This window comes from Macaca thibetana, chromosome 20 (assembly GCF_024542745.1).
Source record: "Macaca thibetana thibetana isolate TM-01 chromosome 20, ASM2454274v1, whole genome shotgun sequence".
In the NCBI taxonomy this organism is placed as follows: Eukaryota; Metazoa; Chordata; class Mammalia; order Primates; family Cercopithecidae; genus Macaca; species Macaca thibetana.
Window position 1 is genome coordinate 49,247,792 of NC_065597.1, and position 23,350 is coordinate 49,271,141.

Genomic DNA, 23,350 nt, shown 5'->3' on the forward strand with positions numbered 1-23,350 from the left:
AGAGAAAGTTGTAAAGCGTCTCCCAAGAAAGATGTCAGTTTCCTTATAAATACAACAACTTGTACACATTTTGGGAGTTTCAGAGCCCCTCCTTTCAGCCTTGAGGAGCTCTACAGATGTGCTAGATTGACTGAAATTCTTACTCCTAAGGCTGACTTTGATGTCCTTTCTCCTTATTTTGGTATTTAGAACTTAAAGGACAACATGATTCTAAATATAAAATAAAATTTTAAATGTAAAATACAAAATAACTGTGTGGTCACTATGAATTTCAAACTTTCAGTAACTATATTTTCTTACTTTAAAGTACTAGTCCATTTTCTTACCCAACTTCTTATTTTGAAAAAGTTCAAACCTATAGAAAATGGGAAAAACAGGGGAATAAGCACCCATGGACCCTTAGCCTAGAGTAACCAATTATAAATTGGCTTTTGTTTCTTGTGCCCTCTCTGCACACAATACATGACTATTATTATTATTATTTTGCTGAGCCATTTGAAAATAAACTGCATCGCTGAGTGTGATGACTCATGCCTATAATCCCAGTGCTTTGGGAGGCCGAGGCAGATGGATCACTTGAGGTCAGGAGTTTGAGTCCAGCCTGGCCAACGTGGTGAAACCCTGTCTCTACCAGAAAATATAAAAATTAGCTGGGCATGGTGGCACTTGCACCTGTAGTCCCAACTACTTGGGAGGCTGAGCTGGAAGAGTCACTTGAACCTGGGAGGCTGAGATAGCACCACTGCCCTCCAGCCTAGGTGACAGAGTGAGACCCTGTCTCAAAAAAGAAAAGAAAGAAAATAAATTGCAGACAACATGTCACTTCACCTGTAAATCCTTCAGTGTGTGTATCCTAGAAATAAATTCATTCAGCTCTATAACTATGATACCATTATCAACCCTCACATAATTTAATACATACAATAATGTCATCACTTCTATAGTCCATATTCAAATTTCTTCAGTTGTCCCAGGAATGTTTTTGTATCTTTTTTTTTCCCTTGAATCCAAAGTCTAATTAATCATGAGCCACACATTAAATGTATTTCCTGTAATCTAGCACAGTTCACCCACTTGTGTTTGTATGTCTGCATGTGCATTTGTGTGTGAGAGTGACTGAGGACCTTTTGCAGATCCAGATCTTAATTTTTTAAAAAGCATGTCCTACAATCTGGATTTGTCCAATTATTTCCATTGTATTAGATTCAGTTTAAACATTTTTAGCAAGGTTACTGCATAGGCAATGATGTGCCTTTCCTCTTGCATCATGTCAGAAGGCTCTTAATATCAAATTTCCTTATAATTGTTGATGCTGAGTTTGATTTTAAAATGGTGTCTAGGCTGGGCACAGTGGCTCATGTTTGTAATCCCAGCACTTTGGGAGGCTGAGGTGGGATGATCGCTGGAGCCCAGGAGTTTGAGAGGAGCCTGGGCAACATAGTAAGCCCCTGTCCATTCACCCCCCCCAAAAAAAAAAAAAAGAAAAAAAAAGTCGGACATAGTGGTGCATGCCTGTGGCCCCAGCCACTTAGGAGGCTGAGCCAGGAGAATTGCTTAAGCCCAGGCAATAGAGGCTGCAGTGAGTTATGATCATGCCACTGCACTCCTGCCTGGGCAACAGAGCAAAACCCTGTTTCAGCAACATAAATAAGTAAATAAAGTGGTATCTGCCTATATCCTAATTTTGTCCACTGAAAGGTCCTAGAAACAGTGATACTCCAGTAGCAATTCTACCCCTTTTCCCCAGGTCTTAGTTTTTCAAATCCGTTCTCCAGAGCACCTTGGAGAAAAAAGCTCAAGTCTGGGGCAGGGTGATGTTGGACAGTCTTGCCAAGTCAGCAAGTAAGGAAGTGCTCAGTGACTGTTGAGAATATGTGAAAAGGATGCAGGGCCCAGCTTGAAAGGGTTCTTCCTGGTCAAACTTGACAGTTCAGTCATCAACAAAGAATAAGTACAGTAATGAATTATACCAGTTTGAATGAAAAGAATCTACTAATTCAAAGTGATTAACAGGCTAGGCCGGTGTAGTGCCTCACACCTGCAATCCCAGCCCTTTGGGAGGCTGAGGCAGGAGGATCGCTTGAAGCCAGGAGTTTGAGACCAGCCTGGCCAACATAGACCCCGTCTCTACAAAAAATATGAAAATTAGCCTGGCATGGTGGCGTGGACCTGTAGTCCCAGCTACTTGAGAGGCTGAAGCAGGAGAATCACTTGAGCCCAGAAGGTTGAGGCTGCAGTGAGCCATGATCATGCCCCTGCACTCCAGCCTGGGCAACAGAATGTGACCCTGTCTCAAGTAAACAAACAAACAAAAACTCAAAGTGATTAACAAAGGATGAGAGGAGGGGAAGCTACTTTTTAGAGAAGAATGCCAAGTAATGAGGAGAAAAGGAAAGATAGAAAAATTACCAATTCACAACCACCACTGTAATACTGATTTAGGCAGGGATCGTTAATAAATGCCCAAACCATGAGGAACACTGTCTTTGTGTCACCTCATAGTAGTATCACCTTACAGCTTACTAATTATTGCCAAAAGGTAATTACGTTTAGGTATGTTAGAAGGCCTGGTGTTTTGAAACTCTGAGACAACTGTCTCTCCTTGTTTAAGATTGATTCTTTATTATATTTGATGAATTGCATACTTTTTTGATACATATTTTGTTGCATGTATGATGCCGTCAGTACAGCCTTTGCTGAAACCAAACATAGTCTTTGTCGCCTCAGTTATCCCCTAGCCAGGTAGAATATATGGTGCGGTGGAAGCTTAAACTCCAAAATCTGACATCAAAGCTCTGTTTATAAAGCTGTCATACCTGGTAGTTGTCTATGCTTTAGTCTGCAGCTATGAATGTTAAATTTGTACTAGTTCTGGAATCAACACATGATCACTTAAGTTCTTTGATTTTGCTTTTATAATTTACCTTTCTCTTAGGTGAGCGTGTGTCACAGAAAGATTGAATAAGATTCAGTAGACATTGACTAACTGCCTTCTGTGCTCTAGTCAGTGGTGGCAATGTTTAAATGATGAATATCTTAGTTTTTAGATTCTACGTGAACCAGTAAATGATTTCTATGCTGTTGCCCATGTCTTAGAACAGCAAATGCAGTGGATGCAATTCTTACCTCCTATGAAAACGAGTTGAACACTAATATATTTTCACCTTAACCTTTAAAATCACATCATCTTTTCTTTCTGCAGGCATGCTCAGTCCCTGGCTGCGCTGCAGGCTTACTCTCACTGGTTAGCACAGTATTGCAGTGAAGTTCACCGGCAGAACACGCAGCAGTTCGTGACACTCATCTCTACTACCATGGATGCAATCACACCGCTAATCAGCACCAAGGTCTCGAAACAGCAAAGCCTACACTTTTTATCTAACTCTGTCTTTCCTTTTGTTCCTATACCCGTTTACTAGAAAATCTAAATATGACACAGAGTTAGACCCATAAATCTTTCTGCTGTTATGCACCTGTTTTATTTCATGTTCCTTTTTAGTTGTAGCCTACCTGCATTCAAATACAACTTTACTTTTTTAGTTATCTGAGTTCCACATGAATACATGCTCACTGTGAAAAAGTAAAATATTGTTCAGATTTCCAGACTGAAAAGTAGTGATACCTCTGAAACCTTTTCCTTCGCGCGGTAAGCACGGTTGGCATTGGTTGTGCAGGCACACCTCATTTTATTGCACTTCCCTTTTTTGCACTTCACAGATACTGTGTTTTTTTTACAAGTTGAAGGCTTATGGCAACCCTGCATGAAGCAAATCTGTCAGCGCCATTTTTTTGGACAGCATTTGATGCTTCCATGTGTTACATTTTGGTAATTGTTAGAATATTTCAGACTTTTTTGTTACTATATCTTACAGTGATTTGTGATCAGTGATATTTAATGTTACTATTGTAATTATTTTGGAGTGCCACAAACCAAAGCCTGCAAACTTGATTGATATGTGTGTGTTCTGTGTGTGTTCTGACTGCTCCACTGATTGGAGGCTTCTCCATCTTCCTGTCTTTAGGCCTCCCTATTCCCTGAGCCATTTAGTAACCCTACAGTGACCTCTACGTGTTCAAATGAAAGGAAGAGTCACATGTCTCTTACTTTAAATAAAAATCTAGAAATGATTAAGCTTAGTGAGGAAGGCATGTCAAAAGCCAGGATAGGCCAAAGGCTCTTGAGCCAAACAGCAAAGTTGTGAATGCAAAGGAAAAGTTCTTGGAGGAGGTTACAATTTCTGCTCCAGTGAACTCATGAGTGATGAGAAAGCAGAGCAGCCTTATTGTTATTGATATGGGGAAAGTTTCAGTGGTTTGGATAGACCAAACTAGCCACAACATTCCCTTAAGCCAAAGCCAAATCCAGATCAGGCCCTTCAATTCTGTGAAGGCTGAGAGAAGTGAGGAAGCTACAGAAGAAAAGTTGGAAGCTAACACAGGTTGGTTCATGAGGTTTAAGGAAAGAAGCTGTCTCCAGGATGAAGCAACAAGTGCTGATGTAGAAGCTGCAGCAAGTTCTCCAGAAGCTCTAGATGAGATCATTGATGAAGGTGGCCACACTAAACAACAGGTTTTCTGTGTAGATGAGACAGCTTTATACTGGAAGAAGGTGTCATCTGGGACTTCCATAGCTAGAGAGGAGGAGTCAGTGCCTGGCTTCAGAGCTTCAGAGAACAGACCAACTCTCTTGTCAGGGGACAACTGCAACTGGAGACTTCAGGTTGAAGCCAGTGCTCATGTATCATTCTGAAAATCCTAGGCCCTTAGGAGTTATGCTGAATCTACTTTGCCTGTCTCTATAGATGGAACAACAAAGCCTTAATGACAGCACATCTGTTTACATCATGGTTTAGTGAATATTTTAAGCTCATTATTGAGGCCTGCTCAGAAAAAAAGATTCCTTTCAAAATACTACTGCTGATTGGCAATGCACTTGGTTACCTAAGGCCTCTGATGGAGATGTTCAAAGGTATTAGTTTCCATAGTTCCCATGCCTGCTCACACAACATCCATTCTGTAGTTCTGTAGCCCATGGGTCAAGGAGTAATTTTGGCTTTCAAGTCTTATTATTTCAGAAATACATTTCATAAGACTATAGCTGCCATAGATAGTGGTTCCTCCAGTGGATCTGGGCAAATAAATTGAAAACCTTCTGGGAAGGATTCACCATTCTAGATGCCATTAAGGACATTCATGATTCACGGAAGTAGATCAAAATATCGGCATTAATAGGAGTTTGGAAGAAGTTGGTTCCCAGCCTCATGGATGACTTTGAGGGGTTCAGGAATTCAGTAGAGGAAGTAACTGCAGATGTGGAAATAATAAGAGAACTAGAGGTGGAGTCTGAAGTTGGGATGGAGTTGCTGCAATCTCAGGATCAAACTTGAACAGATGAGGACTTGCTTATTATAGACAAGCAAACAAAATGGGTTTTTGAGATGGAATCAACTGGTGAAGATGCTGTGAACATTGTTGGAGTAACTGAGGATTAGAATAACACATAAACTCAGTTAATGAAGCAGTGGCAGGGTTTGAGAGGATTGACTCCAACTTTGAAAGAAGTTCTACTGTGGGCAAAATGCGATGAAACAACACCGCATGCTCCAGAGAAGTATTTCTTGAAAGGAAGTCAGTCGATGCAGCAAACTTCATTGTTGTCTTATTTTAAGTAATTGCCACAGCCACCCCAACTTTGAGCAACCACCACCCTATTCAATCAGCAGCAGTCACCTTCAAGGAACACCCTTCACCAGTGAAAAGATTCCCAATCTGAAGGCTCAGATAATTGTTAGCATTTTTAGCAATCAACTTTTTAATTAAGATATGTACATTGTTTTCTTAGACATAATGGTATTGCACACTTTATAGACTACAATATAATGTAAACAAAACTTTTATATGCATTGGGAAACAAAAAAAAATAGTGTGCCTTGCGTTATTGTATAGTTTGCTTTATTGTGGTGGTCTGGAGCTTGAACCTGCGGTATCTCTGAGGTACGCCTGTATATCCTTCCAGACTTGTTTCTCTTTTTATGTAATAAGTAATAAAAAGTTTGTAGATAGCTAGAGATATAGCTGCTTTTGCCTAACAGTATGCCGTGGTTTTCCTTTACATATGTAGAGCAACTTCAGATTTTCAAAATGTCCAATGCTTTTTTTTGGGGGGGGGTGGGATGTATAATAATTTTCCTATTGATAGAAATGAGTTCCTTTTATGTCCATCTTACATATGCTGGTGGGCCTGTAGGATAGATTCTTGGAAGTGGAATTACTGAGTCAAAGGTTATATCCATGTTAAAACTGGACAGATTCTATTATGTTATCCCCCAAGTCTGCTATATTACTAGAGCATATATGTGCTTATTTGAATGTTTTTGTAGTTTTAGTCATACATAGCATTTTATACATTTTAAGCAGTGTATTGTTTTAATAAGAACAATGTGTTGCTTTCCATAAATTTATGTTGTATTTATAATTATAACTTTGAAAATAGTTCCATCCCATCAGGAATATGTTTCATGATTTTCCTAGCCATTGCTGGACTTCTAGGCTGCCTTCCTTAAAACATAAAAAATCATTACAAAGAATTCTGAAATGCATGCATTCATGAATGTAGCTTTACCCTTTTAGGTAATCTTCTTAGAGTAAGTGGAGATTTAGGGTTAAAGATTAGGAATATTTTGTGGCTCTGGGAAATCATAGTAATTTTTTTTCCTTAAGTAATTCTGCCTGCCTTGACTTTTTGGTGTGCTGTTTTTACCTTAGTCTTAACAGCATTAGGTCCCATCTGTAACACATTTTCTCCTTTGCTAATTTGAAAGCAACAGTGGTAATTGAACCAAGTATTTGATAGGCATGCTGAAGGGAAAGCAGTAGGAGAGACTGGCCTGAGTGTTAGGGCACAGAAAGGTGGGGGGTTCAGGGAGATCATGGCTCTGCTGGAGCAAGAGGAGTGAGGTGAAGAATCCCAGGACCTGGATGACATGCCAGGGAGTGTGCCAGCGAGTGTGATTTAATAGCTGATAGGGAGCCACTGCAGACTCGGAGCTGAGAAGTGCCTGAGTTCAAGGCTGCTGGTGACTTTGAAGGAGGAACGGGAGGAGATGATAATGGCTGTGGCAGGAGCTGTGGACATGACAGAGAAGGTGGCTTCTCTTGTGAATCATCACAGGAAAAATTCTTGAGCTAGATAGAGCTTAAGTGGTGTCATTGGGAAACCAAGAACCACACGTAGCTTGTGACTGCCTCAGCAAAGTTGAATCCCAGTCTCACAGGGATGGGGTGAACTGACGTGCCCTCTTCCCTCCACAGGTCCAAGACAAGCTGCTGCTATCTGCGTGCCACTTACTGGTCTCACTGGCTACCACCGTGCGGCCCGTCTTTCTGATCAGCATCCCTGCAGTGCAGAAAGTATTCAACAGAATCACTGATGCCTCTGCCCAGCGACTTGTCGATAAGGTGAGGCCCCAGAGCTCCCCTGGGGTCCCCAGGGCTGTGTGGCTGAGACCCGAGGAAGCTGAGGAAGAAGAGTCTGGCCTTTGATTTTGTACTCAGAGCTTACAGGCTGTGCCAGCATAGACGGATTTCTTATGTTTGTGGCACTGACACAGACTCAGTGATTCTCATCGTGCCCATTGTAAGGCAGGCAGTCAGTGTGCTGATTCAGGCATGGAAAAGCACCTCCCAGTGTGCAGAAAGGTTTTGCTGTTTTGCAGCCTGGTAATTTCGGCCAGTGTTGTGAGTGTTCTCTTTGCGTTCTTTCTGATTCAAAGCAGTCTGATTTTTGTTGTCACTGTTCTGTGTGTTCTTTGGGGTTGAGAAGTGTCAGGCAAGTGCATTTTCTTAGAATCCTCAAAGGAGGCTCAGGCTAGAAGTTTAAAAACTACCTAACAGGAGGAGGGCAGGAAGGCTTGAAGAGGGTATCAGAGAGCACCAGGATGTGATTGCATTGCTTCTGACCTCATGCTAGGGGCATGGATTGTCATGGATTCTCCTGCAAGTCCTGCTCTAAGTAGCTTCTCGGAGGACTCAGAAGCCACCAGCTGAGCAATGCCTGAGATGCTGTGTCTGCAGTGTGATTTCTCCCTCTCTAACACTTGAAGTATCAGATTAGAGAGGAAACGAGAGCTCCAGAATAATGATTGAGGTTGGCTCTGGGTTATGCTAGACCTAGACATGGTGCTATTACTTCATTTCATTTTCCTCCCTAAGTTGCCTTCCAGTTGGACCAAAGGCCCTGCCCAGGTTATAAGAAACAAGCCTGGGAGCTAGGGCTCCAGGTGTGCAGCCAGCAGATGCTGAAGGCTGTGTCGGCCATGCCGCTCCACTGTCTTTGGTTCTTTGACCTCTGATGGATGCCTTTGGGGTCTCTTGTAGGCCCAGGTGTTGGTGTGCCGAGCCCTCTCTAACATCTTGCTGCTTCCGTGGCCAAACCTTCCAGAGAATGAGCAGCAGTGGCCTGTGCGCTCCATCAACCACGCCAGCCTCATCTCTGCACTCTCCCGGGACTATCGCAACCTAAAGCCGAGTGCTGTTGCCCCACAGAGAAAGATGCCACTGGATGACAGTAAGTGACCCCTAGGCTGGGACAGCTGGGGAAGGAGGTAGGCAGGCATTGTTCTTTGTGGCAGATGCGATTTGCCCCGGAGGCTCCTGAGGTAAATGTTTTCTGTCCACAGTCCCATAGAGGCTGAGCAGGAAGTCACACTCGGGAGTGGAATCCTGCTACCTGTGGAATTCAGCAGCCAGACCTATTTTCTGAATGCAAACTGTCCCTTCTCTTATTTAAAATGTAAAAAATTCTGGAGCCCTAAGAAAAAATGGAAGACACTGGCGATGGTGCCTTCTGTCTATAAAATACATCTTCAGGTGGTTATTGATCTATTTCAGATGCTTGTGTAGGCAAGCAGGGCAGTTCATCTCTACACGCTTGGAAAATGTGCTCAAGAACTGTTTTTCCAGATTGGTTTCAACCTTTTTCCAAATACAGATATTCCAGAGGTTTTGAAAGAGCTTGGTTTCTTAAAAAATGGCACTTGAAGTTTGCTTGTTTATATTAAAGAGGGAAAAAAAGTGATTAAGGAGAAGTAAGGCATCTGATTTCTCAGAAATATCTCTTTGAAATAACAAATAGTACCGAAATATTTTAAAAATACCATCTCTTCCCAAAAAGAAAATAGAATGTTATTAGATGGTGCCACTTATGGAATGTCAGCAAAAATGCTTTGTGAAATGTCAGAAGTTGTAATAAATACAATACTCTTTAAAAAACACTACTTTTATAACCAGGAAGATTAACGTGTGCGCATTGTACAAATATATTAAAATAGAATAATATAAAGAAGGAAAAAGTAACTCCTAAATCTGACCAGTTTTAATATTTTAGAAAGTAACCATTTTAACCATGCTTCCTTCTTACCTTCCCTTTTCTATTTTAAAATAGGCTTCATGGTTACATAACTGGATGAGAGTAGCTGACATTTTGAGGGTATACTGTGTACTAGACTCTTGCCTTGGTGATTTTATATCCATCATCAAGTCTCTGGCTATGCCAGCATCAACTTTTGAAGCTGGTGTTGGTCTGTTCCTGGTTCGAAGTATTTTTCAAAAATCAGTAATTCGTTCAGTTCTCACATTAGCCTTATGATTTCAGTACTGTTATGATCTTGATTGATGATTAGCGTGAGGAAGCTGAGGTCTAGAAAATTAAGGAACTTGCCCGGGGCTTGCATCCAGCTGTTGTGGAGTCACGCTTTATCATGTGTAATGGTCTCCTTTCTGCACTTTATCTTACGTGGGAGTTACGTCGGTCTGCATGGGCGAGGATATGCTCAGTGGTAACAAACAACTCCAAAAGCGTAGTGGCTTAGTACGAGAAGAAAGAGGATTTATTGTTCATGCTACATGTCCAGCTTGGGTCACGCAGGGTGGGGAGGTCACACAGGGACCCAGGCTGAGGAAGGCTCCATTTCAGTGTGTTCACTCTGGAAGGGATTGTGGTGAATTGCGTAGTGGTTCTTAAAGGTCTTGCCTGAAACTAACATATTTCTTCCACCTCTGTTTCCTTGGCCAGAGCCAGCTACGTGGCCTTGGCTTAACTCAGGGCAGGGAAGTGTGATGCCACTGTGTGCTGAAAGGGTTTGCAGTGTAGTATGTGAATGACGTCTTCACTATGCTGACTGTGTGCAGGCAGGCACTGGGTTGAGCACTTTGTATACATTATTTCATGTAACTTCCTGTGTAACCCTGTGAGGTGTGTCTTATCCTCATTCCACAGTGTCTTGAAATGAAGTTTGGAAAGTTTCATTTTTCTTATCTTGACTTTATACTTTGAAAAAAAATTCCAAACCTACAGACTAGCTGAAGGAATAAGAAAACAACTGCATCTCTCTCACCCAGATTCACTAATTGTGAATGTTTTGCCACATTTGTGGTCTTTTCTGCAACACACTTTTTCTTAAAAGCCAGCTGTTTAAGTTGCAGATAATTGACACTTCATCCCTGAATCCATAACCTTTGTATCTATATAGAACAAGATATTAAACATTGTTACAATAATGTTATTTAACATGTAGCCACATTAACACTTTTCCCCAGTTGTTACCAAATTGTTCTTTTTTGCTTTTAAAAAATCCAGGATGTGATCTAGGACGGTTTCATTGTGTTTGGTTGTTATAACTCTGTAGTCTCCTTTGGTCCAGAAGAGCATGCCCAGTTTTTGTCTTTCGTGACATTGGCATTTTTGAAGCATCCAGGCCTGTTTTCTTGTCACATGTCTCATAGTCTTGTTTTGCCTGATTGTTTCCAGTAGGTTGTGGTGTAGTGGTGCATATTCGTGTGTTCGCATTTCCTCTTGCGTTGTTTCTGTTTGTCCCATCCTTGGTGATGCTCAGTCTGGGCGCCTGATGGGAGTAGGGCCTGCCGGTCTGTCCATTGGGAAGGTGCTTGGCAGGTGTCATTGCTCAGGACTGTAGAGAAAGTGGGCCAGGTCAAGAGTTGGACTTGGGTGTGAATGGCTCCAAGTCCTGTGTTCTGCACCACTTTGCCGCATTGCCTCTTTCTTCTTGAAACCTCCCCCCGCCCGCCAAAAAAAGAAAAGAAAAGGAAAGAAAAGAAAAAAGGTTCTTAATAGTTTTATAATGTCCTGTCTCATGGAAGTAAAGCAGTTACCTACTCATTCTCCTATTATTACATACTTATAGTGCTTTCAATTTTTGACTTGTACATTTTTTAAAAATACATCTTTTGTCCTCGTTTGAATTTCCTTAAATGCCAGAGGTCAGATTTTGGTTTCTTGACTGTTGGTTTTTCACCCTAAACTGCTTCCCCTGTTGCCTGTGCGTTCTTGAGGAAGTGGCTGCCCTGAGTGCGGTTTCCTGGCTTAGTAGAAGTCCACATGCTTGTAGTTGTGGATGACTCCCTCCTCAGCAGTGTGGGTGAGCCTTTCCTTTACTCTCCAGTGTCACTGTGATGGGGGACCAGGCCTGTGACGAGAAGCGTCTTCCTTCATCCTCAGCCCTGTGAGTGGGGCAATGCTCTCTTTCCACATTTTCAGATGAGGCAGCAGCAGGGCCAGGCCTGCCTCCGTCCACCTCCTGAGCATGTCTTCTTTCTGCCGTATCCCCTCCTTAAAGCTGCGGCAGTCCCACAGAGGCTGCTGAGCACTGGGGTTCGGAGGACCCAGAGAGTGCTCCAGGTGGGGGGCAGCTCTCAGCCCAGCTGTGGCTCAGCCTCTGGCGTTCGCCAGGGTTGAATCTGCTAGGCTCAGGCTGAGCCATGGGTGTCACCTTGGGGAGGTTGGTAGGGGACTCTGCATCTTAAGGGGGTGACTCCACTCGCTCTGGGAACAATGGCAGCATCCCCGTCCTGGACCTTCTTAGATGGCTGGCACACTGCTAGCATCGTTCAGGACCTTGTCTCTAATCCCCACTGCGGCGCTGCCAGGGTGGGTTTGTCGGCTCTCCCAGATGGATGAGGGTCTTGCCCACGGCACGTAGCCTTCAGATGATCACCTGTGGTTCATAGTCAGGGCTCTCTGACCCCTGGCCTGTTTGTGGCCCACTACATCTGTTTTCCCTGTGTGCCAAATGGAGTCAAAAGTCATCTCAGGGTTAGCATTATATATTGTCAATAACATAATAACAATAATTATATGCCTTATCAAGCTACAAACCTAATAGGCCAAAGATGGATCAGGCAGGTTGTTCCTGCAGCCAGCACCATTACATGTGCATGGCAGGTGTTTGTGGGATTACTGGACTGGAGTAGTGTCCCACTGAGGGACAAGGTTTGAGCTGCATGTGTCCATCCTGGCCTGTGACCTTATGACACTCATTTTCTCACCAGTCTATTCACCATCTTTTAGATTTGATTAAATCCAAGGCACCCAACCTGGGGATGCATTTATTTATCTTTTTTCTTCTGTGGACTTGTTGCTGATGGCCAGAGGCAAAAACCTGAGCAGGCAGGCATCTTCTCCCCAATAGACACTCCAGGCGTCTGGAGTCCTGGCAGTAATAATAGTAAAAACAAAAACTAAAACATAAAGAGAGGAGAATTTATATTGTAATCAAGAGACTGTTTCTTTAATGAGACTCGTGTGATCATCATCTTGGTACCTTTGCAAGTTTCCTCCCTCTCCCTTGTGTCTCCTCTTGCCGTGCTTTCTCCCCAGACAGCTTATAACCTGCAACTCATCTTGATTTGCAGCCAAAGTGATTATCCACCAGACACTCAGCGTCTTAGAAGATATTGTGGAGAATATCTCGGGGGAGTCCACCAAGTCTCGACAGATTTGCTACCAGTCGCTGCAGGAATCCGTTCAGGTCTCCCTGGCCCTCTTTCCAGCTTTTATCCATCAGTCAGGTAGGAGCTGGCCCAGAGCCCCACTGGTGGGTGGTGCTAACAAGGGCCAGAATGCCCACTTAGATCTGTAAAGCACACTGAGTCAGTGCAGTACAGGCCTCGACTGGCTCCGTGCAACGAAACCCGGTACTGAAGGGAAAGGGCAGTGGTGTTTATTTGCGGAGTCTGGGGCCAAGGCCCTATGGAAAAGTGAGCAGAGCCCTCCATATGGGCCTTGGCACCTACAAGAGAAGGCTAGAGAGCTTTTTTGGCTTAGTTCTCCTTATTTTGTGGCAAGGCGCATTTGCCGAGATCTTTCCCCTCACCCTTGTCTGTCACTGTCAGTGATAGAGGGCCTCTCTAGCTCTGTGGATGTACTTGCCCAGCTCTCATGAGAGCATTATAGTAGTCTTGTCAGTTTTACAAGAGAAATATCAAGCACTTCTCAGTCAGCAAATATTCATTGCCTCTTGCAAGCAGATTGCGTGCAGTTAGAGCTGAAACACTACACAAGATGATTGTTGAGATCTGGAAGTGAAACTGCCCTAAATGTAAGCAGTATTTTCTGCAATTAGTCCATTTAATGGACCAGGGGCATGCAATCTAAATACACCTTCATTATCCACTTTCAACCACTCAACCTCTGACCCAACTGCAGGGATTATTAGTCATAGGGGGAAATGACTTAAGCACTCAGGGGTTGACCCAGTTGAGTAGTTTCATCACTGTGGGCACAAAGTGATCCCTCTCCAGTGACACTCTGACTGTCACTGGATGTCGGGCAATGAGGAAGGGTTCGAGATGACCTTCATTTCCTGTAGTGAGCCACCAGGTGGAGGTTCCCTATACCAGAACTATTTTCTCAGCATGTCGCTAATCATTTTCCACTTTCTGTCACTGGCCCTGATGGTATTGGGGAAATGTTTCCAGCAGGAAGCCGTAGAGAAAGCTGATAGTGCAGATTTCAGGAGTAGGTCGATGAAGCCCAGGGTTCTGGTTCTCCCTGTGTGCAAGCCTGTGACGGTGTCTCTGCCCCTTTCCCCAGATGTGACTGATGAGATGCTAAGCTTCTTCCTCACTCTGTTTCGGGGCCTTAGAGTACAGATGGGCGTGCCTTTCACTGAGCAAATCATACAGACTTTCCTCAACATGTTTACCAGGTAACCACAGACCCCCCATCCATGGTTTTCAGATTCAAGGGAGAAGTAGTGGGTCTGGCGACAAAGTGTGGCTTTTTGCTCCTGTTCTGTACTTGCCACAGCATGGGTTTTCATGCTGACCCCCAGAGAAACATGTGGTTGCTCACTGTGTGGCTTTCTCATCTGTAGAGAGCAGTTAGCTGAGAGCATCCTCCATGAGGGGAGCACAGGCTGCCGGGTGGTGGAGAAGTTTCTGAAGATCCTGCAGGTGGTGGTCCAGGAGCCAGGCCAGGTGTTCAAGCCCTTCCTCCCCAGCATCATCGCCCTGTGCATGGAGCAGGTGTATCCCATCATCGCCGAGGTAGGGGCTCAGGCAGTCCCCTGTGCGGCCCCCCATCTCCAGATTGGGAAGGGAGTGAGATTTCACAGAAAATGGATTGTGTTTTAAAGTTCATTTGTTAGTTTAATATGCTAGTAAAGTAATTTCTCCCAAGGAAGAAGGCCTTTAGCGTGGTACAGTCTTTTGATATTGATCGAGTTCATTGGAACTAGTCTAGTGTAAGCACAGCAGTTATTCCACAGGGTCAGTTGCTGAGATCAGTCTCCTGCAGCAAATAATTTATACCTTTAAGAGACTCTGGTTTTTTACAGCAAACATTCTAACATATGTACTTTCCTATTAGAAACATTCATGGTCTCAAGGATACAAGGCAAGTTCTTGAAACCATTCAAACAAACCTTTTAATGTTACAGGAAAGCCCTTAGTCCTTAGAAAATAGGCAGGCACTCAGCATGATAAGACCAGGAATAAGTATAGATGTAATTTCAGTTTTTTTAGTAATAGTCATATAAATAAGAGCTAATCTTTAACTGTCTGAACTGAGACTGGCACAGGTCTGGTCTATGGGACAGACTGGCCTATGAGGCTTCTTCTGTGGACGCTTGTGGCCCCTGGTGTCTATTTAATTTTAATCAACACTGAACTGAACATATGTGGGCCTTCTGCTTTTGAATTCTCCAGAGACATCTGGAATAAGGGATTGCGGGTGTTGGATTCAATGAGAAAACACTGCTGAGCCTGCCCCTTCTCCTCTACCTCCTCTCAGAATCCTGGCTGCTGGGAAAGAGACTGGCCCAAAGAGCCTGGCTCCCAAGTGTTCTTTAAACCCTCCTCTTCTGGGGAGCAGAATCACTTTAAGGCATTGGGTCTGTCTTTAGCCTCTGTGGTTGTGTAAGACCAACAGGTTAGTGGGACAGCATTTTTCATCCTGGGAAAAGGAACAAGCAAGATGATCTGACAGGTCGAATAGAACAGAAAATCCATACTCCTAATTGTTTATCCACTTGGTAGCTTTTTTCTAGTGTAAAAGCTGAGTGCTCATCAGAAAAAGGGGCCCCTGGCACTGACCCATGCATTCTCTCTCAAATGTGGGCCCTGTCTCTGCTGAAGAACTCATGGTGTGAACCGCCGACTCCAGGGGCTGGATGTCTTTTGCACAGGCAGTGACAGGACTCCAGGGGCTGGATGTCTTTTGCGCAGGCAGTGACAGGCATGTGGATGGAGTGTTGACACTTGGTTTGCTGTCACGAGGCATCTCCTAGGCATCTTTGCTGCCCTGGGCCCAGGCCAGAGCGGCTCCACAAGCTGCAGATCTGAGCGTCTGTGTGTCTCTGCAGCGTCCCTCCCCTGATGTGAAGGCTGAGCTGTTTGAGCTCCTTTTCCGGACACTCCATCACAACTGGAGGTACTTCTTCAAGTCCACCGTGCTGGCCAGTGTCCAGAGGGGGATCTCTGAGGAGCAGATGGAGAATGAGCCCCAGTTCAGTGCCATCATGCAGGTAATGTCAGGGCGGGGGGACTGCCGGGTGACTTCCTCTAACCTGGCACTGCAACGAGTCCTGTCTTTGAAGCCCCACCAGTCTCGGGTCTGAAGCTCAGTTCTGCCTCTTAGTATTGATGAAGTTAACTAATTTCTTGGAACCTCAGTTTCTTCATCTGTAAAGTGGAGCTAATGTTGCCTGGGTCACAGGTTTGTTTTGAGGTGAAATGAGATGACATACACAAAGTGCATGACACTTGGAAATGCTTGATAAACGTCAGTTCCGCTGACCTCATAGTGCTGTTTCCCCAAGTGTAAAGAGCCTGCTTATGCCAGAGTCACCCAGGGCCTTCTTAGCAGGGAACTGCCTGAATAGGAGTCTCTGCAGGAGGGCCCTGGACCTGCACTGTGATTCTGACTCTGACCATACTAGGAGAAACACTGCCCTGGGAGGCAGGGCAGATGCAGCTGTCCATCGGAGACAGTGTGCTCTCTGGGGGCTAAGCACCCCATTTTGTGGAAGACTGGGACGGCATCCCCTCACGCGGACAGCCAGCCTGCTCTGTGGCTGCATCAGGCACGCTCCCAGGGTCTGCATTCAGGTGTCTTGACATTCTCATCTGAGTCTAGCTAGGGGAGGCTCTTTTTGTCTTTTCAGTGCATGCTTTTCCTCATGGGGAAGCAAGAGGAATTTCCACCCTCCCTCCAGCTCCCTACTAGCACACAGCATGCGTATGGGCGTGCGCACACACACACACACACTCTCATATACTCACTGACTCTTGTGTGGCAGTTCTTTCCAAGCACATGCCCTTGCCCTGGACTTCCCATCCCTGGCACCCAGCGAGGCCTCAGGTCTGCAGTACTCAAGTGTTTGTGCCTCCCCTGCCTTTCTCTTGAACCCTGTCCTTGCCTGGAAGACTTCTTTGGCAGGCTGGTGCCTGGTCCCCCCTGACGGCTGGTGAAAGGCACTTTGGAGCATAGTTTCACAGTTTGGCAGTTTCTTTTAAAGTTGAATATGTAGTTACTGTATGACCTAGCAATCTCACTTCTAAGTATTTTACCCAAGATAAATGAAAGCATATGTTCACACAACCTGTACACTGATGTTTATAGAAGCTGTTTCATAATTGCCAAAAGCTGGAAACAATTTGAGTATCTAGCAGCTGAATGGATGAACAAGCTCGTGCGTGCCTCTAAGGGACTGGCACTCGGCAGTAAGCAAGCATGGATTCTTGATACAATCAGCAGCATAGATGAGTTTCACATGCATTCTGCTAGGTGAAAGAAGGCAGATGCCAAAGGCTACGCACGGTGGGATCCCATGCCATTCTGTGACATTCTGGAAAAGGCAGAACTATAGGGACAGATAATGAGCAGTGGTCGCCTAGGGGTGGGGGTGTGAGGGGACGTTCTGGGCAATGGAAGTGTCCTGTCTTGGTTGTGATGGTGGTGGTACAACTCCACAGGTAGGTCAGAATTCATAGAAAGATAAACCTCAGAAGTTTTACTCTGTTATACTTCCATGAACCTAACTTTAAACAGTAAATAAGTGGAAACTGTTGGTCATCATGGAGATCTTATCCCTGCTGCAGGATTACAAGATCCCCCTCTAGTAGCTTAGGGGCCCAGGGATAGAATGACGAAGCAGTCGCCACTTGTTTTGTAGGGGGTTCCTGTAGACCACCAGCCTCCCCCACTGCCCCCCTGCCGCACTGCCCCCACGGTCACTTTCTATTCTTTCTGTTGGAGCAGGGCACTTTGTGTTGGTGCGTGGGGTGTTTCTTTTTGCCCCTGAACTAGTAATTTTTTTTTTTTTTGAGAGGAGTCTCGCTCTGTCACCCAGGCTGGAGTGCAGTGGTAGGATCTCAGCTCACTGCAACCTCTGCCTCCTGGATCGAAGTGATTCTCCTGCCTCAGCCTCCCGAGTAGCTGTGATTACAGGCATCTGCCACCACGCTGGGCTAATTTTCGTTTTTTTTGGTTTTTTTGTTTTTGTTTTTGTTTTTTTTTCGAGATGGAGTCTGGCTCTGTCACCCAGGCTGGAGGGCAGTGGTGTGATCTCCGCTCACTGCAAGCTCTGCCACCTTCCGGGTTCATGCCATTCTCCTGCCTCAGCCTCCCTAGAAGCTGGGACTACAGGCGCCCGCCACCACGCCTGGCTAATTTTTTTGTATTTTTAGTAGAGACGGGGTTTCACCGTGGTCTCAATCTTCTGATCTTGTGATCCGTCCGCCTCGGCCTCCCAAAGTGCTGGGATTACAGGTGTGAGCCACCGCGCCCCGCCAGTTTTTGTATTTTTAGTAGAGACGGGGTTTTACCATGTTGGCCAGGCTGGTCTTGAACTCCCAACCTTCAGTGATCTGCCCACCTGGCTTCCCAAAGTGCTGAGATTACAGGCCTGAGCTTCCGTGCCCGGACCGAACTAGTAACTTTTACACCCAGGAATTCCAAAGCAGTTTAAAAATACTTTGCTTAGCCCCCAGGCAGAGGCTTAACTTCCAGGTAGAGGCTCCATGAAGGAGCCTGTAGGGCTTGTGGCTTATGAGACATGGGATGCAAGGAGAAGGAGGGCAAGGAAGGGGATTGCTTGGTTTGAGCAGGGGCAGGCAAGCAGACTTTGGTGTCTGCCAAGATTGCTGAGGGATTTGGCTAGAGGTGTGAGCTTCTTGCTTCAAAACCAGGTCCTGTGATGGGTTTCTAGAGGTTGGTTACAAAAGGTATATATGAGACCATAAGAAGCAGCAAGGCCCAGTGGGGGAAGCATGAACTCTGAGACTTAGGAGGAGAGTCGCAGAGGTCTGAGCTGGTGGGTCAGAGGCATCAAGACAGTGGGTGCCCTGGCCCTGGCACTTGTTCTTCTGACATTGGGTAGATGCCCCAGAAGTGCTTGGTCTTGCAGTTTATAAAATGGTGGTCTCATTTCCTAGGCTTTCGGACAGTCCTTTCTCCAGCCTGACATCCACCTTTTTAAACAAAATCTCTTCTACTTGGAGACTCTTAACACCAAGCAGAAGCTGTACCACAAGGTAAGTGCCCCAGCTCTTGGAAAGATTCCTCCATCAGGGGCATTATGGCCTGCGTCCCACCCTCAGGTTACTCACTGGAGAGTGTGACGGAAAGTGGATGGAACCCGGGAAAGGCCCCTGGGGGCCGGCTGCTGCTCACCCGGTCTCTCTGCCTGCAGAAGATCTTCCGCACCACCATGCTGTTCCAGTTCGTGAACGTGCTGCTCCAGGTCCTGGTCCACAAGTCCCATGATCTTCTGCAGGAGGAGATCGGCATCGCCATCTACAACATGGCCTCTGTCGACTTTGATGGCTTCTTTGCCGCCTTCCTCCCAGAGTTCCTGACCAGCTGTGATGGTGTGGATGCCAACCAGAAAAGTGTGCTGGGGCGGAATTTCAAGATGGATCGGGTGAGGAGAGAAAGAGGCCGGGCTAAGAGGAGGGCAGAGTGGGCACTCAAGCCTGGCACCTGTGCAGCAAGGAGGGGGCACATTGAGGCCTCTGGGCGTGGTCTGTGCCCACCCTGCAACTTGGCAACAGCTCACAAGATGCCTGCTGACCCAGTGCTGTAGCCTGATTGAGGGGCACAGCCTTTTCCCCAGTCTTGGTGTCTGTAGCACATATGTTCTTAGTCTCAGCCATGGAGGTCCCGAGTTCCTGGCTCTGCAGCCCCTCCATTTGTCTTGGCATCTTTGTTGATACCCAGGGCCCTGCTGTTCTCCCTCCTGGGTGACGAGCCCTGGTGGGGCCAGCATTGGAGTGTGCCCAGGCTTGCATTCAGGCTTAGATGGTTGGTGCTTGGGAGCTGCACATCTGGGTCCCCAGGGTTAGAGGTGGGACCCAGGTTCCTGGGCTGTCTTGGGCGCTTTCCAGACCGGCCCCAGCTCATCTTGGGCTGAGTTGCTGCCAGGTCCTGGGAGGAGCCCTCCTAGTACCCTCTTGTCCCACTGCTGCTGCCTGTGCAGGGACTCTCAGGTGGGCTGTCCCCACCCATGCAGCACCTCGACGGGAGCTGGGTGCTGCTGGCTCTCGGTGTCCATGGGGTCATCTTTTGTTGGAGCCTGACAGTGCCTGGGGCCTCCTTCCCCATGGGGGCTCACCTGTTCTCTTCTTCCTGTGTCAGGTGACCAGGCCTCTCCCTTGCCTTATAGGAACTTCTGGGAACTTTTCCTTGTACCACTTTATACTTGATGAAATTAGGAGGAGAAATCGCTTTCTCCCTGGTCCTCTTGGGGTTCTTGACCTGAGTCCTCTGTGAAGCAGCTTGTCCATGGCTCCACTGTAGTGCTCAGATGCACACACTGCTCTTGCTGGCGCAAACCTGACTGCCTGCTTTCCTCATTTGCCACGTGTGGCAGGGGAACTTTTGCTTAGACTCATCCTGTTCTCCTATGTCTTGGGATCTTCCTTGTCTTGGGACTCATTCTCTCCTAAGCCTCTTCCAGTTCACTTCAGCCTCTGGGTATGTTTTTTCCTTTTTCTAGAGGCCAGATCCTAATAATTATCAGCTTCTAATGATATCAATATCAGTCAACTTTTTGATTTAAAGCTGTGGTTTCAAAATCTAGTTATAGGCCGGGCGCGGTGGCTGACACCTGTAATCTCAGCACTTTGGGAGGCCAAGGTGAGCGGATCACTTGAGGTTAGGGGGTTCGAGACCAGCCTGGCCAACACGGTGAAACCCTGTCTCTACTAAAAATACAAAAATTAGCCAGCTGTGGTGGCTGTAATCTCAGCTGCCTAGGAGGCTGAGGCACGAGAATCTCTTGAACCTGGGAAGCAGAGATTGCAGTGAGCAGAGACTGTGCCACTGCACTCCAGCCTGGGCGACAGAGTGGGACTCTGTCTCAAAAAAAAAAAAGATCTAATTAATATCAGAAGCACCTGGGGTGCTTATTAAAAATGGAGAAACAGACTTCTATGTTCTACCCAGGAAATTCTGGTTTGGCATTTGGGAGCCACTGATTTAAAAGACATGCCTTAGTTGGTTTTTTGAGGGTGAAATAAAAGAATCACCACCTTCCATTCAATCACTCACTGTGTATTTGAAGCCAGCTGCTTCTCAAGCCCCGGGCCAGGAGCTGGGGCGCTAGTCCCAGCCTTCGCCAAGTCTTTCATAGTAGACAGGCCAATACAGCGCCCTCTGTGGACTACACAGTGCCAAGCATGTGACATGTCCTGGCTCCAGTAAGCCTTCCAACAAGCCTCTGAAGTGTGGGTCCTGTTACTCCCCCATTTCACAGATGGCGGGGGCTCAGAAGGTGAGCAGTTCACAGAACTTGGAAGTGGTAGAGCCGCGAAGCAGGAGGCAGAGCTGGATGTTCTGACCCCAAAACCTGCACACACTCCCCAGAAGCGGCACTGACCTGGCTGCTGGGGCCAGGAAATAGGAGGCATCTGTGCAGACTTTGGGAAGAGGCAGGCTTTGAATGGAGTTCTGGAAGAGCAATAGCGGTTGGGCAGGAAAATGGACTGGGTCCTGCTCCTGGCTGTGCTGGGGCTTGCTGGGCCTGTTTGAGTGCTCACCAGGACCTACACCGCAGGCATTCAGCATCCCACACTGAAAAGCAGGGTCTCCTTGTGTGCATGGCGGCGGAGGTCAGGGCCTCACTTCTGGTCCAGGGCTTTCCATGACCCACGCTGCGCCCAGTGGGACAGGCCTCGGGACTGCGTGTGCTGCTGCTCGGGTGGTTCTCGACTGGCTGGGGCGGCCTGGAGCCCCATGGGTAAGCATTCTGCAGACATCACTGGGTGTGCGTGTCACCTCAAGGGGCTATGGTGAAGGAGAGGGCTGTCACTGCAGCCATGCCTGTGTTCGAGGGCCCGGACTCAGGAGCAAGTATGCTGGTCCCTTCTGTGTGAGCTGGGGCCAGCTTCTTCATGGTGCAGTGCTTTGGTCTTTCTGTCCTTAGACTAGTGATTCTGGTGATTCTGGTAGGGCTTGGTGGCAGCCTCGTGGTGAGGACTCAGTGAGTTGATGTCTGTATGTTGATTGCAGCAGTGTCCAGCACCTGGCAGGCCCTAGGGACATATTCCTCTTGTTCTTTTTCTCCCATGGCGTCTGGCACAGAGCCTCTGTGACGTGCAGTGCAACAGTGAATAGAAGTTTTGAGTTTTAGAAAGTGCTCCCTGGCCGGGCGCGGTGGCTCACGCCTGTAATCCCGGCACTTTGGGAGGCCGAGATGGGCGGATCACGAGGTCAGGAGATTGAGACCATCCTGGCTAACATGGTGAAACCCCATCTCTACTAAAAAATGCAAAAAACTAGCTGGGCGAGGTGGCGGGCGCCTGTAGTCCTAGCTACTCGGGAGGCTGAGGCAGGAGAATGGCGTAAACCCGGGAGGCGGAGCTTGCAGTGAGCTGAGATCCGGCCACTGCACTCCAGCCTGGGCGACAGAGCGAGACTCCATCTCAAAAAAAAAAAAAAGTGCTCCCCTATCTTCAGTGCACACTCTGGGATGGAAGTAGCCATTTGGGTCTGGTGGGTGGGTGACCTGGTGTGTTGGGTGGGTGTTTGGCTGCAGCTATGCCCCTGCCTTCCAGGACCTGCCCTCATTCACCCAGAATGTGCACAGGCTGGTCAACGACCTGCGCTACTACAGACTCTGCAACGATAGCCTGCCCCCTGGCACTGTGAAGCTCTAGGCCTGCTACTGGCTGGGGACACGGACTTCTGCTGCTGCCACCTGCGCCAACCCTACCTTCCACCACAGATGTCTCCCAGATGGGCCTCGGTCACACTCCTTGGCTTCTCCCACGCCAAGCAACGCTGCCTGCCTCTGCCGCTCCTCCACATCTTGCCGCTGCCCAGCAGAGCTGGCTTCTGGGTCCACCTGAGCACTGGATGGTGCTCCCAGGGCATTGGAGCAGGCGGAGGGTTGTGTGGCCAGGTACTAGGAGGCACCGGGAAATCCCATGGGGGTGGCCCATGCAGACCAGGCGCATGTGGGTCATGGGGCAGAATCGCCAAGGACAGCTCACGACAGTGCCACCTTCTCACCATTCCAGCCAAGGAGAGATGTGACGTCGGAACTGCTCTGGCACTTCTGTCAAGCCTCCCCCGCCCCAATTGCCTTGAGATCTCTGCTCTTTGTCAGAGATTTGCAAAGACTCACGGTTTTGTTGTTTTCTCATCATTCCATTGTGATACTAAGAAACTAAGAAGCTTAATGAAAAGAAATAAAATGCCTATGTTGTTGTTCTAGAAACCCTGACTGGGGAGCTGCTTGCTACTCACAGCCTCCTTGAGGCCGGGATCCCAGCAAGGCGCATCCTGGTGGGAACGTGGGCAGTGCAGCTTGGAGTGGGCTGGCTCCTGGCATCTCCCACTTTCTAATGGTGTCTCCCTGACTGCTCTTACTCAGCGAGGGGAGGGGGTCTCACTGACAGTTGGCCAGATGATGGAGGGAGGCTGGAGTCCGGGAGGGGGTCTCGCTGATGGTTGGTCTGGTGCTGGTGGAGGCTGGGGGTTGGGAGCGGGTGTTGCTGACGGTTGGCTTGGTGGTGGAGGGAGGCTGGAGTCCAGGTTGCCTGACTCCTG

At 47.0% G+C, this 23,350-nt stretch overlaps 1 protein-coding gene across 2 annotated transcripts in view; it reads left to right on the forward strand.

The window, feature by feature from the left end:
• XPO6 (exportin 6) overlaps positions 1 to 23,018 on the forward strand; it is a 118,101-nt gene extending 95,083 nt beyond the window's left edge. For both annotated transcript variants that reach the window (XM_050773883.1, XM_050773884.1), the window contains 10 exons: positions 3,203 to 3,347; positions 7,312 to 7,458; positions 8,377 to 8,566; positions 12,709 to 12,864; positions 13,889 to 14,003; positions 14,172 to 14,343; positions 15,660 to 15,821; positions 18,733 to 18,831; positions 18,990 to 19,220; positions 22,354 to 23,018. In XM_050773883.1, coding sequence (XP_050629840.1) covers positions 3,203 to 3,347; positions 7,312 to 7,458; positions 8,377 to 8,566; positions 12,709 to 12,864; positions 13,889 to 14,003; positions 14,172 to 14,343; positions 15,660 to 15,821; positions 18,733 to 18,831; positions 18,990 to 19,220; positions 22,354 to 22,455 — 1,519 coding nt within the window. In that variant the 3' untranslated portion in view covers positions 22,456 to 23,018. The remainder of the gene's footprint in view (positions 1 to 3,202; positions 3,348 to 7,311; positions 7,459 to 8,376; positions 8,567 to 12,708; positions 12,865 to 13,888; positions 14,004 to 14,171; positions 14,344 to 15,659; positions 15,822 to 18,732; positions 18,832 to 18,989; positions 19,221 to 22,353) is intronic.
• Positions 23,019 to 23,350: the final 332 nt, after the last annotated feature.